General features: G+C 40.8%; 2 protein-coding genes across 2 annotated transcripts; one reads left to right on the forward strand and one right to left on the reverse strand.

Annotated features, from left to right (window-relative positions):
* Positions 1–618: 618 nt before the first annotated feature.
* fkbp10a (FKBP prolyl isomerase 10a) lies at positions 619–9,395 on the reverse strand. The gene is made up of 10 exons (XM_056741579.1): positions 9,034–9,395; positions 7,278–7,426; positions 7,013–7,202; positions 6,073–6,218; positions 5,712–5,901; positions 5,479–5,624; positions 4,338–4,527; positions 3,972–4,114; positions 2,108–2,271; positions 619–1,936 (listed from the first exon to the last, which is right to left on the reverse strand). Exons 1-10 carry the CDS (start codon positions 9,237–9,239, stop codon positions 1,766–1,768), a joined length of 1,695 nt encoding a protein of 564 aa, XP_056597557.1. The 5' UTR covers positions 9,240–9,395; the 3' UTR covers positions 619–1,765.
* Positions 9,396–10,037: 642 nt separating this feature from the next.
* Positions 10,038–13,467, forward strand: p3h4 (prolyl 3-hydroxylase family member 4 (inactive)). Its single transcript, XM_056741580.1, has 7 exons — positions 10,038–10,628; positions 11,090–11,239; positions 11,315–11,486; positions 11,623–11,751; positions 12,667–12,812; positions 12,887–12,970; positions 13,131–13,467. The coding sequence occupies exons 1-7, from the start codon at positions 10,170–10,172 to the stop codon at positions 13,281–13,283; spliced, it is 1,293 nt and encodes a 430-aa protein (XP_056597558.1). The 5' UTR covers positions 10,038–10,169; the 3' UTR covers positions 13,284–13,467.
* The last annotated feature ends 996 nt before the right edge of the window (positions 13,468–14,463 follow it).

Here is a 14,463-nt window from a genome sequence, read left to right on the forward strand (position 1 = left end):
AGTTTGGACTCATGACCTCTGGTTCTCTTTGGGAACTCCAGGACAGGACATGAATAACAACACAAACTGATATGAGTGTAGAGGCCGCTCACAGAAAGTATAAGAATGTTACACAGTATGATGGAGGTGGGTGTGTTCAGGTCTGACAAGATAACTAAAGCTGTCTATGTTTGTAGAATAATGTGTAACATTAAACATACTGTATCCTAGCTTACCTGTGGCTCAGTGAGCATGACACTAGCAATGCCAATGTCATGGGTTGGATCCCAAGGGATTGCACATAGTCAGAAAGGAAATGTATAATCACTTTGGATTAAAGTGTCTGCCAAATGCATAAATGTAAATGTATTACTTGTGTAGGTTTATCAGATCCATGTGAGCGACTCTTTGTGTATTCGAACAGAAGAAACAGGAGGTAGAATCCTGGCGGGCTGGTAAAATGGGCCTGCTCAAATAATACCCCCAAAATACTTTAAAACTAATGCATCAGAATGGTTATAATACGACATATATTGTTATTGTTTTAATGCAAGGGTTTATTGGATTGTTACACATTTCAGTGGAAGTGTCATTGCCCATTACTGGGATTTAACATAAAGTAACAAAGTTTTATTACCTTGACACGAGATTACGTTAAAATATTGTCTAACAAGTGTCAATTAACAGAATCACATTTATAATTTCATGCTGCCATCTACAGTTCATCGGAGTGAACTGCCATGCAAAGGAGACACGACGTTAGTTTTGCTCGTGCAAGTGAAGGGGGGGGGGTAGTCTCCAGCCAGGGGTCAAAATTGGGCACAACTCTGGTCTTACAGGATGAGCTAACGTAGACACAACATAAACACAACAGCCACATATGAGAAACATTTTTTTTTCATGTTTTATTATATAGAAACAAGTATAAAATAGCCTATAATATTAGAAGATCTGCGTGCGGAAGGATAATTTTGAGCGTTTAACATTAATGTTTAACACCTCGTGACTTAGCAAAGGGCACCAAGGTGACTGTGCACACCAACGCACACAATGCAAGGCGTAGAAGTGTCACACCTGTGGGTCTTTTTCTGGTTTGACACCCCGTGTTAAAAACTGGCCAACCAATGAGATTGCTGCTTTTGTTCACTTGCCTGGAGCTGCTGAAGTTACAGTACAATTTGGGCAGTCTTATTCAAATCAGACCACCAACTGATGTAGATTTGTGGGGGTGTGGTTACACGAGGCGTATCAGGCAGGTCTGGGTGAGCCTTCGCTCTTACATAGAATGACTCTTTTGTTCCCACACCTTCATTTCTGCAATTTTATGTGTCTAATACATGCATGAGCAACTTATTACACACCAAAGACACAGAAAAACACATTCACGCCATATGACCCCTTTAAAGGTACAGTGTCACAAAAGTCACGTGACCTGCGATTATTCAACATGAAGCTTTAAATGTCGCACCAGAGCATTAATGTAGACTAGTTCATGCAACCCATAATAGGTACCAGAACCATAAGAACCATCCATCAATGACGTGAATTATTTGATTAAATAGTATTTAATGGACAAAAACATGACCTGCTTACATACATACGGAAGGACATCTATGAAAGGGTCAAACATGCAGAATGTGAAGAATATCCACACCTGTGTCTGATGACGTAACAACAAAGTAATTGTGTAAAACTGCATTTTTATTTCAGTGCAGTCATGGGCTAAATCTGTTACTCTTTTATCAGCACGGCAGACTGATCACAACATCGACATGTGTTGACGTGTTTAGAGCTCATCGTGTTTGGATTCTGTGACGTTCAGTTCATCTTCAGTGATTCTGCCGTCTGTGTTGCGGTCTTGATTCTTGAACATCTCTTTTATAACCACGTCACGATCTGTTCCAGGACGAATGCGACCTCTGCCTTCACCCACCTGACGCTCGATGAACACCACAAACTGCAGAAGAAAGACAACAAACCCCAGAATCAAACGTATGTTCAATCACACACACACACACACACACACACACATCATCTCATCTCATCAGTTTTCTCTGAGTGCAGTATAAGTGTTTTGAGTGAGCGAGAGAGATTTCATGACACGCCGTCTGTGGATGTGGACGTTTACCTCCTCCAGTGACACCTGTTGATCAAGATTCATGTCCATGGCAGGAAAGAGCGGATCAGGACTGTCCTGAAGCCAGATGAAGAGAAAGCCCTCAGGAACACCCTTCTGTACGTCCACTAACTCCAGCTCAAACAGTAACACAGCACTGCCGGGAACACCAGACGCTGAACACACAACACACATGAGATGAGCACATCAATGAAGGTTCTGCAGCCACAGAAGTGTCTTCAGGTAAAGCTGTGTGTCTCTTTCGATGAGGTCGTCATCACAACCGTCCACTGAATGATCTATAATCAACATCTGGAGTCTCATTTATAAATGTTTTGTACACACAAAATTGTTCTGGAAACGTGCATACGCCACTTTCCACGCAAAGGTAGTGATCTATTAAATGCAAACTTGACAGGAGAATGTGTGCACCTGTAAGTCAACTCTGACCCGTGCGTAAACAGATTCTGGAGACAAGGAGCCACACAAGTGAGTTTGAACTCAAGAGAGATTGTAGAAAGTAAGTGTGATAAAAATGATTATAAGCATTAATGCCTCACACACATTTAATTTCACCTCCTATCTGTTGAAGATCAATTATCAAGAAGATTATTTGCGCTTGAATTGAGTGATTATTGTCCCATGCACCTTCTTGTCAAATCCAAATCAAATAGTTAAAACTCAATCTGAATGTCTCACCATCACCTATGAGCGCATGAGGAGGAGATGATCCAACAGCATGGAATACAGGACAGCATCAAATAACCTAACTGCAGAACACAGTTTAAATAAATACTAAATATATGTTCCTTACATAGTGTGCATCATCATCACATGTAAAGTGTGGAAATACAGCCGTCAAGCTCTCGCACAATCATTTCTCTGTCTGTCCTCATTATCAGTCCAAACTATAATCATGTTCATAACACAACAGGACTGAAGAAACATTGGTCTTTTACAATGATGTCTTCAAATGTTCTCTCAGGTGAAGGACACCGCTGATAATGATGTGATTTAATGAGCTGTTAATCATCAGTCTGGTGCTGTAAACATAGAAACCTTCTGCTTTAACTCATTCTCCGCCAGCCTCTTTAAAAAAAGTTGCCAGCTTACGCCAGCGTTTTTTAACATTTCCCCCCAACTTTAATGGCTCAACGTAAATTTTCTGTAAAGAATATATGGACAAACAATATGTTAAATGAAAGAACAGAGTCTCAGCTTTTAAACAAAGGAAACCGTATTCTTCTATCTTCATTTGTTCGTTTTTTATCACTCTGTAGATGTGGGTGGGTTTCTTCAAAAATGCATCATTTAGATTAAACAGCTGAGATAATTAAAAAATGTTGTCAAAGATTCCACCCAGATTACAATCAGAACAATCATTAAAAACAGATAAAACATATACGTTCTAGGTTCTGGGATTCTGTACTTTTTCCCCAAAGGTGTGTAACAGCGCCACCTGCTGTACAACAGTACAAACACTGATTGCGTAATGACTCTCTTTGGCGGGGAAGCATTTTTTTTTTAATGACGAGATAACTCTTCAATGGCGGTGAAAGAGTTAATAGAACTATTGTAATAACAATTATTGATTTGTAAATCTCATGTGTGGTCATTTGTGATTTCATTACGGAGATAAAGGATGGGATCAGGATCCAGAAACGGTTCATTATGGTGTGTGACATCGGATTGGATGCCAGGTTTATTAATATAGGAATCAGTATTCATGAGGTGCTTTGCATTGAGTATTTATGGGTAAAAATGGGGGGGATATGAGGCAAATAAGCCCCTTCAGTGTGATACAATACCCTCCGCATCTTATTTCTGCCATAACAACGGCTGCCTGAGTGTTTGTGTAGTTGTGATGATGTCTGACCTCCGGCCGAGCCGTGAGCGAGGTGAGGTGGCACAGTGATTTCTCTCTTCTCTGACACACACATTCCCCTCAGACCTTCATCCAGACCCGAGATCAACTTCCCCTGTCCTAACGTCACACCAGGGGCTTCTGGGTAATCGTCTCTGTATGAAAAACAACATAACATGAGTGCATTCTGTGTTGTGATGTTCAATCAGTGTTCAAAATTGCCCGGTGCATACCATCAAAATTTTTCAAAAAGTGTAATTCTTAGATACACAACTAGGATGATTTAAAGAGAAACATTGTCAGTTTTTTTGCAAGAACGTATTGAAATAGAATGTGTGACAACGATCCCACGGCGTGTTGAACGGAGATGTGACTTACGATGTGTAGAGCCGTGTGCCGTCCAGTAGAGAGCAGTTATATCTGTACATGATGACATCATTCACATCACTGGTCACGTTACACGCGGAGGGTTTATACGTCACTTTGACGTCCACTCCATCTTCAGGGTTGTGAATATCAATGATGTGAAGGTCATAGATGAGCACGGCTGATCCAGGAATCAATTCACCTGAAGGAAACAACATCAGTTAATGTAAATGATGACAGAATTTTTGTTTGGGGGTGGAGTATCCCTTTAACATTAAGCTAATAAAACGTGCAGTTTACCAGAGCAGAATAAACATATACATTCATATATACTGAAGAGAATGTCTTTCTAAAGCTGTGTTCCCACCAGACACGATTGAAGTGTTAAGTGCAAATTATTTACATGTTAAGTCAATGCAAAGACGCGATAGGACATCATGCAGTGTGAATGAGGCGGCACGAATGATGCTGCATGAATTCAGCGTTTCGGGCATTTGACACGTGATTTGCGAGAGTTGAAAAATCTAAACTTTGGCAAAAATTCACACCGCATTAACCAATCAGGAGCTTGCTCTAATAGTGAAGTGACTATGACGTAGCGAGTGGAGGACAAAATCATCGTCACTGAATGTGGATACCTGGAGCTGTACGATACATCTTACTTTTATCGAAACAGGAATAAAAGGATCTTGCTTGGAAGAAAGTAAGTGAGGAGGTTGGACAATTTGGTAAATTGTAAAACGCTCTTTACTGAATTTGAGCTATATATATATGTACAAGACTGGAGACGCCTGGCAGGTGCCCCTCCCATGATGCCAATTCGCGTGTATTGTGAAGTCAATTTCAAGTGTGAATGAAGTTCAAGCCTCTAAATGTTCAAGCGTCAAACTACAAGCGAAAAGCGTGATTTATTCACACAAGTCGTGTTGATGGGAACGCTCTATAAGTGTGAGCATAAGTGACAAGACAGACAAAGAGTAGAAGAATGCTCGGACACTTACACAACAATATTCCAGTTTCCAACTCCAGATATAATCTACTTCAAAGTAATATTCTTTCTTTCATATTTACTTTAGAGAACTTTTAATCGCTTTAAAGAGCATTTGATCAAGAAAGATGTTTTTAAAGGATGACCGGTGTAACGTGCACATACCTGATCCATCCTCTCCATATCCTACATGAGGTGGTACAGTCGCCCGTCTCCTCTCGCCCACACAAACACCCAGCAGAGCTTTATCCATCCCAGCGATCACACGACCCACGCCAACAAATGTGTCAAACGTGCCGTTATGAGAATAACTGTGAGTAGGAAAAACACCACATCATACATCTAAAGACAAACGGTCAACAGAGTGAGTGAATGCCACAGCATCCGTTTGTGCTGACCTGGAATCGAAGAGCGTCCCGTCCTGAAATGACCCGTTATAATGATAACGGATAAAATCTCCCAGCGCTGCTCTTCTTCTGCACGGCCGAGGAATCTCTTCAACTTCAATCATCACATCGTCCTTCACATTAAACACATCCACCAGCAACACGTCAAACATCACTGTGGCATACGGAGGAATCTTGGTTCCTGCAGAGAAACGTCCTTCAGACTACAAATCCAACATCAACACTCAACTAGCAGTCCAAGTGCTTCCTGTCAGCTATTCTCAAGCTCCTCGGTCTCGCTCTTCTGACTTTGAGTTGTTGTCTCTCATCATTTACACACATCCAGACTGTAAATACACAAAGGCATCAGTACCGTATCCGTTCTTGTCGTACGCCAAAAACGGTGGAATAATGATGGATCTCCTCTCCCCGACACACATTCCCAGAATGCCCTGCTCCACTCCCCTGATGAGACTGCCCTGCCCCACATACGTGTCATATGTTGAGTTCAGATCGTGGCTATGAACAGAGTTTACAGTCATTATACAGAACTCATATTTCAAAAACAATAAAACAGCCGCAGCAAATATGAAGAAACTGTTTCAGATGTTCATGTAGTCATCATTTCTGATGTATTGTTGACATTCTAGTCCAGTGAATTTCAACAAGATCAATCCTCAAAGAGCAATGTGAAAGAGTGACAGCATGACAAGACAACTGTGAGAAAGATCCAGGTTATCACATAACAAAATGTTTTTGAACTTTTTCTAAATACAGTAGTCAAAATTTGAAGTGGATCAAAAAGGTTCATCAAAGGTGTTCTAAGAGAAGAAAAATAGTTCTCGTCTAGGACAACTTTGATCAACTTTTTCTATCCACTTCAAATATTGATTACTGTACATGTAGAAATATGACTGTTGTGTTGATTAAACGTGAATCTGAACTTGTTTTCTTTGCAGTAATGACGTCTGAAAAAGTATTCACAGCATCTTTACTGTTATTTTCCCTCGTTTCTACGGTTTTTATTTTCTACAAATAAACGCAAAATATATATATATATTTTTTAGAAATATTGTTAGTAGTTCACCGACTAAAACAAAAATCCTTTGATCATTTGACCTCAACACACACCTAGAAACAGTAGATTCAGGAAAACTTCCAGTGGTCTTTCATTTATCCCTCGGCTGTACAGACACATGCTTTTTACTCAAATTAACTGAACAGGTATCCATTCCCAGGTGACATTTTCTACACTATATTTGTCATATTTCTCTATCTTATTTTTAATATGAACATCATTGAGTCTGGTTTACCTGGAGCCAAACACGGTTCCCACTAGCAGAGATCCATTATAATGATATCGGACGAAATCTGAGTCCATCACGGCTCTCTTACACTTCTGCGGTCTGTGCAGTACTCTTATTTCAACCGTGTCTGCTTTATTCCATAAATCCAGCAGATGAACATCAAACACCAGCGTGGAGTCGGGCGGGATCAGTTCACCTATAGAGAAACATCACTGTTACAGACGTGTGGGATCTTTTCATCTGTTCTTCATAAGACAGAAAACACTGTTACCTGCTCCCAGAACTCCGTAAGCCAGGTGAGACGGTACAGTGATCTTTCTCCACTCGTTCACACACATTCCCTCCACTCCTTTATCCAAACCAGGAATGACTTTAGAATCCACACCCACATGGACCACTATGGGATAGCCTTTGTCCAGACTGATGGAGAAACAAGTCGAAGATTTTTAAGCTCATTTTACGCAGCGCTGCACAGACCGATCCGTGTGAGACATCAAAGTATGCTGCGTAGAGTTAACAAACCTATCGCCATCATCCTTATGGTAATAGAGATGACATCGTTTTTTATTAAAGGAGTCATATGGCGTGAACACGTGTTTTTCTGTGTCTTTGGTGTGTAATAAGTTGCTCATGCATGTATTAGACACATAAAATAGCAGAAATGAAAGTGTGGGAACAAAAGAGTCATTCTATGTAAGAGCGAAGGCTCACCCAGACCTGCCTGAAACACCTCGTGTAGCCGCACCCCCACAAATCTACATCAGTTGGTGGTCTGATTTGACTAAGACCGCCCAAATGTATACACAAGTATGGTGGTGTACCTGTCAGTACAATTGAAGAGGAACCTGATGTTCCATATATGGTCAGAGGCGTTACATTTCCCTTGCAGTATTCCACCAATCACTACACACTGGTGAACTGGCCAATCAGAGCCATGAGCTTTGTTAAAAATCTGTGTTTCAGAGAGGCGGAGCTAAGAGGAGATACAAACATTTACATTTAGCAGACGCTTCTATCCAAAGTGACAACAATGCAAATGTGCTGATCTTTATCAAAACATTCATCATTAAAGTTTACTCACATGTCCTATCTAGTCATGTTCAGTGTATGTGTTCAGACAAATGGTCTTCACACTATCTGTATTCTTTAAGTATAAATAATCCAAATCCATCTAAAGACTTTGTTTAGCGTCTCATAACTCAATAACTCTAAGCCACAGGTTAAAAAACTGATTTCAGGAAAACACAGATAAAACAAACATTATTATAGTTTAAGTTCAAAGAGTTTGAAGTCTAGTTATCTCCTTTTATTGCTAAATGCATTCCAGAATTCTTTATTTCTAACGAGCTTTTGTAAATCGTTCAATTTTTGGCACTCCATGTGAAATAATATGTTGTCATTGGAATATCATATTTAAGATTGATCTAATATCTGTATTTATTACACATACAAATGATTTATGGATGTGTATTTCACAAAGGGGGTCCCTTCTCTGGGGTCCTTCTCCTAAGCATCATAAAGTTTGTGAAACCTCTGCTCTGAGTGAGCCACTGTGGTCTTTTATATTACATCAGCTTTTTTCAAATAGTGGAACTTATTTTTCTAAATAAACTCAAAAAGCATTTAAAAAATAGTCATTATTGGCGACTTTTGTGAGGAGCGTCTGATGATAAAGAAGCTCAACTTACACTGATGTAGAAAACTCTTCAGCTGCTGACAAGTGAACGCACATTTTAAACCTCTTACTAGTTTTGTCAACGATTGGATTCCAGTTTAAATCATTTCTTAAATTTAAAGTTACAACTTCTTTATTTTGCATTAGTTCATTACACATGTTTGTATACTTTAAGGATTCATTCTGAGCACAGATACACTGGTGTGTTTATGCATTTCATTTCTGTCTTTCAAACACAATGTAGTGTCGTCTGCGAATGGACATTTCTTAAATAAATTCTTTTTTCTTTCCATAAAGATGTGCATCAAATCAATCAGACTCAGTTTATGACGTGATGATGTCATCTACTCACCTCGAGTCAAACTTGCGTCCGTCAGTGAACGTGCCGTTATAATGATAGCGAACATAATCACCGACACGAACCTCTCTGGAGCAGTGCGTCGGTATCGAGTATCGATCAATAATCACATCTTCTAACTGAGCAAACACGACCCGCAGCGCGAGGAGCAGAAGAGAGAGACAAACGGACTCCATTGACCTGAAGAGAAACTTACGCATGATAACAAACGTCACGGCGCACCCTCAATAACAAACGATCAAAGGCTTTAGGTAGTTGGCATACTTTAGTGTTCGTCAAAACTTTTTGCAAATATTCCAAAATGTTCATGTGCAGACTTGATGCACACGTCTGTGTAACTGCAGGCTGCTGCGTGTCACAGCAAAGACTACACAATCAACAAGACCCCGCACTTCTATTTCTTTAAAGGGAAAACGTGAACGCTCAGAACGGCGTCTCGGGCAAGTCCCGCCCTTCCAGTAAAAAGAGCCAATCATCAATCGTTACAGACTGACGATCCATTACAGAAACTTTGCACATTGGTTTTCCCGGGAAATTGGAGCTTCGAGGGCAAGTTTAATACTACATCCGAGATCAAGTTTAATAGTTGGTCGGGTGTATATATATTGATCGCGATCTTAGCGAGCAACGTTAAAGATAACAGTCTTTCCTTATTCAAGTAAACATGACTTGGTCTCGTATGAGTGAAATTGCTAACCGGTGTCGAGTGCGCAGTCTTGACTTAAACGGACCCTGAGTGAACAGAGGGTCGCGCAGGTCCTAAAGTCCACACACATTCTGCTCAGGGCCATAAGCAGTTATTTTCCTCCCTATTGAAAACTAAAAAAACGGTCATCGGAATCCTCATACACATTTAAATAATGTCCGAACGAAGACCGACAACGTTCAAAACAATTGTCTTGGACATTTCCCCCCGGCCTGGCCTGAACAGAGAGGAGCTGGCTGTCAAGAACTCGACGGGCGTTCGGACCCAGTGATCGCGCGGTGCCTCTGTAAAGTTTGCGCATCACTGTTGTGTGTTTTTTCACCGTAAACTCCTTTAATCTCTGCGGGCCGCAAGTTTCCTACGTGCAGACTGACATGAATTCTCTCCTGCCCGGACCTTCACTCTGCGACTGAGGAACTGAATCATGGCCCGAGCCGCTGCAGCGCGCCTATCTGCGCTTCTCGTGATCGTTTGTCACGTATTGTCAGGAAAAGCTCAGTATGAGAAATACAGCTTCAAGAGTTTCCCCGAGAACGACCTGATGCCGCTCGAGTCTGCGTACGGACACGCGTTAGAGATGTACGCGTCTCAGAGCTGGAAGGAGTGCGTCAAATATCTGGAGCTCAGTCTGCGGCTGCACCGGCTGCTGAAGGACAGCGAGGCTCACTGCAGCCGGACCTGCGGCACCGAAACGCGGCCACGCGACGGTAACAGCACCGACACCAGCCTGTGGATCATGGGGCACATCATCGCGAGAGCCGCGTGTCTCAAGAAGTGCAAAACAAACTTCCCCGTGTTCTCGAAATCTCCCCCGAAGAGTGAGACACTGGCTGCGTTCGAGCAGAGGATTCCCTACCGCTACCTGCAGTATGTTCATTATCAGGTCAGACTGGTGCAGAACTCAAGAGGATTATAATGCTTTATTAAAAACATGTTACGCATCAGACGTTTCAACTTTTGATTGATTCGTGCTGCAGATGCGCTACTTGACGTGACGCTGCAACGACTGCGCATGCGCACATGCCACGTCCACGCGAGCCGACCTTAAGAAACACTTCATTGTATTTAATAATGTCGTAATGCACTATCCTTTCATCAATTAACGCACTTACAATATAAAATAAATGTAGAAGTTTCTCGATTGATATGAAGTTTCTTTATGAAACGTGTGATGCTGAACTGGGGCCTTTAGTAATACTTGTATTACATGACATTAGTGTCAGTTTTAGATGATTTAAGGTTCTGCTTCTACACAAACTTGTCTTTCTACAGTTCTATACGGTCATTCAAGACTTGACTGGACATATTGTGTGCTGACATGTATTTGTGTTGTTGTGTGTACAGATGAATGAGTTGGAGAAAGCTGTTTCAGCAGCACACACATGTCTCCAGCGAAACCCTGGCGATCCACTTTTATCCCGGACTATGAACTACTACAAAAGTCTGTTTGATGTGGAGGAGTATCTCATAGACCACGAGGAGAAGCCCTACGAGGTCTTCATCGTTCTTCATCCTCCTTCGTGTGGCTCTCAATCCTTCACTTAAACACTCTTTCCTTCTTTCTCTTAGGCTTTATTTGTGAAAGCGGTGAAGTTGTATAACTCTGGAGACTTCAGCAGCAGCGCTCGAGACATGGAGCTGGCGGCCGCCGATTATTTCCAAACACACAGCCTGTGTCTGCAGTCATGTGAAGGCTCCTATGAAGTGCAGGAGGTCAAAGATTTTTATCCAACGCTAGCTGGTGAGTGACAAATCAAGAAGAAACATCAATAAGGTTTACTGCATAAACACATAAAAGATCTGATGAAGTCTCACGACAACATTGCGTTTTACCTTCTGTGTAACATGATGTATGTTTTATTTTGTCTCTGTCCTAGATTTCTATTTTGAGGCTTTAAAGTGTAAAGTTAAATGCGAGGAGAATTTGAAGCCAAATGTTGGCGGCTACTTTGTGGAGAAATTCGTTGCCACCATGTACCACTACCTGCAGTTTGCTTATTATAAATGTGAGTCACACACACACACACACATGTATGTTTTATTATCTCCGTGTGGACAGTCCATAAGCATAATGATCCCATAACCCAACCGTGTAGCTTTCCTGTAGCTCAGTGGTCAGAGCATTCATTAACAACACAAGGTTGTATGTTTGATCCCATGGGATTGCAAATACCTATGTATAAATGTATAGGATAATACAATGTCTTTGGATAAAAGCGTCTGCCAATTGCATAAATGTAAACCGTTAAACCTTAAGATCATAAGAAACTTTTTTCATTATGAGATTTAAAAAAATGTCGTTCTGTACAATTTATAATGTTTTGTGCCCGTGAGGACCTCAATTTTGATCCCCACAGTGATACGAGTCCCCATGAGTTGGTGTGTATTCTTGTTTAGGTCCTCACTAACATATAAAAAACAAAGTCCACACACACACACGAGTCATGTGTCCGTTTACAGTTTGGTAATTTTGTCTCAACTAAACCAAATATATGAAACACCAGGTGAACATTTACTGAGCAATTCACTGTTTCATAGAGGGATGGGGTCAAAATGTCACCTAATATTTGAACCTAAATTACAGGAGGTGAAACATGACTTTATAAAGCTGTCGGCATCATTCTTTATTTTACACAGACATTGTTTTGTCCGTGGAATCGGTTGACTTCATCAATCACTGATGCAATGAAAGAACAGAACATCTGTTCTGATCTGATATGTGTTTCATAATGAAGTGTGACGTGGCTCAATAGCGCCACCTATCAATTCATTTCATCACTACATTCCACATACATGTATGAAATTCAGTAGACTCGTGTAACATTCCAACAGCTACATATGTTCTCACAACACATACAACTCAAAGACCAAATGCATGAAGCTGTCATGTCATTAATGGGTGATGATGTGTGTTTCGTTAGTGAATGATGCGAGAAGTGCAGCGCCGTGTGCAGCGAGTTACATGCTGTTTGATGCAGAAGATCAAGTGATGCGGCAGAACGTGGCATACTACACATTCTACAGAGAACAGTGGGGACTGCAGGAACAACACTTCAAACCACGACCCGTGAGCACACACACACACACAGCTGTCATCTGCAGGACGTCACACACATTCATCTCACATGTGTTTGTGTACAGGAAGCGCTGATGTATTACAATCAAACCACTCGACAGAGAGAACTGCTGGAGTTCGCACAGAATTATCTACAGACAGATCATGAGGTAAAACACAAGCACACGTTCAGCGTCGAACGCAGCAGGACATCACTGCAATCTTACAAAAAACTCTTTTATAGACACGTTTTTTCATACAATCACAGAGATGAATAGAAAGAGAATGAATGAAATGTTTATACACCTGAAGAATGTGTGTTTGTGACAGGACATTGTGACACCAGAGGACACATCATCATCATCATCATCAGATCCTCCTGATGAAGAGTTTGAGGGTATGGGGGATTATGAGGAGTCTTTTCTGGCTGAATGGTGGCAGGAACCCAAAACTAAAGGAGATACAGGAGAAGCAGCTGAATAAAACATCTGTAAACCCTTCTGGAACAAAACTCTACTGTACTCATGTGCTTTTGTTTCTTCATTGACTTTGTCTTGTTCTGATGTAATAATTTCATTATTTTTCGTTTCTTCACTGATGAATATGTTCTAGCATTCATTGTATGTGTTCTGTGAGTGAGGAGTTGATCTATAAATGTGTACAGGAGTGCCGTTTCCGTCATCAATCGATCTTGATCATTGAGAGAAAGATATCTGATGCATCAATCCCATGATGCACTGCCAATGACAATCCCGTTTTCAGACATGCCTGAATATTTTGCAACAGCCTTTTTATATTGTTTAGACACCAACTTTATACCTATTGGTGTATTTTTCATTGTTTATAATTGAACAAGTCGTTAATAATGCTTCTGTTTATTGTAGTTATGTAAGTGGTCTTAAATCTTTGTCCAATTTTGATATACATTCTTACTTATGAGTTGTTGGGATTATGTCTAAGAATTTGTTGATATTTATATGCCATAAAAGGGTTCTTGCGGGTGTGGATGAGAAAAATGTTGTCTTGGAAATTTGGAGCTCAACAAAAATTGGTGGCACTGAAATTCAACTGAAAAAATAATGGTAGAATAAAATATGTGAAGAAATAAAAGTATTGATATAAAATCGTGAGTCTCTTTCCATTTCTCGATCAGTGGCTGTATGACACGTGAAAAATCACAAACGTGACACCTGTAAATAAAAATGTTGAAAGTGCAATTTAATAATAAAGAATTTTATCTCCAACAATTTAGGAAAACAAAGTGGTCGACTCCAAAAGCTCTGTTGAGAATAACGCCACACGCGTCACGTGATAAGAGGTCTCGACGGTAGAAACGTGTTTTTATTTCTGCGACGTCGCGGCTGACAGCTCCGCCCACACAACGATCTCATTCGATATATGTTCTGCTCCTCATGAATATTAATCGACGAACACTGATGATTACTGGCTATATCATTTGATTAAATACGTTTAGATTCTGAAATGATTGCACAGCGTCCGGTGAGGCATCAGTGAAGTCATGACAACAGGACTACGGCGAGTGGGCGTGGACAGAGATCACAATGTTCTGATTGGCTGTGTATTGTGATCGTCGCGTCCCGCCCCGTTTGGTATCGTTTGGTACAGATAAACAACTCGCATCGCCTCAGTTAAGCTAATGAAG

The sequence above is a fragment of the Triplophysa dalaica genome, chromosome 25 (assembly GCF_015846415.1).
Source record: "Triplophysa dalaica isolate WHDGS20190420 chromosome 25, ASM1584641v1, whole genome shotgun sequence".
NCBI classification, from domain to species: domain Eukaryota; kingdom Metazoa; phylum Chordata; class Actinopteri; order Cypriniformes; family Nemacheilidae; genus Triplophysa; species Triplophysa dalaica.

Excerpts from the sequence above, each read along its gene's own strand:
- fkbp10a (XM_056741579.1), bottom strand. The coding sequence starts at position 9,239 with ATGCGTAAGTTTCTCTTCAGGTCAATGGAGTCCGTTTGTCTCTCTCTT. Across the intron at positions 7,203-7,277 it reads TTACGGAGTTCTGGGAGCAG|GTGAACTGATCCCGCCCGAC; the intron begins GTAACAGTGTTT and ends GTTTCTCTATAG. Across the intron at positions 1,937-2,107 it reads AACAGGTGTCACTGGAGGAG|TTTGTGGTGTTCATCGAGCG; the intron begins GTAAACGTCCAC and ends TTTCTTCTGCAG.
- p3h4 (XM_056741580.1), top strand. The coding sequence starts at position 10,170 with ATGGCCCGAGCCGCTGCAGCGCGCCTATCTGCGCTTCTCGTGATCGTT. Across the intron at positions 11,487-11,622 it reads TTTTTATCCAACGCTAGCTG|ATTTCTATTTTGAGGCTTTA; the intron begins GTGAGTGACAAA and ends TCTCTGTCCTAG. Across the intron at positions 12,813-12,886 it reads AACACTTCAAACCACGACCC|GAAGCGCTGATGTATTACAA; the intron begins GTGAGCACACAC and ends GTTTGTGTACAG.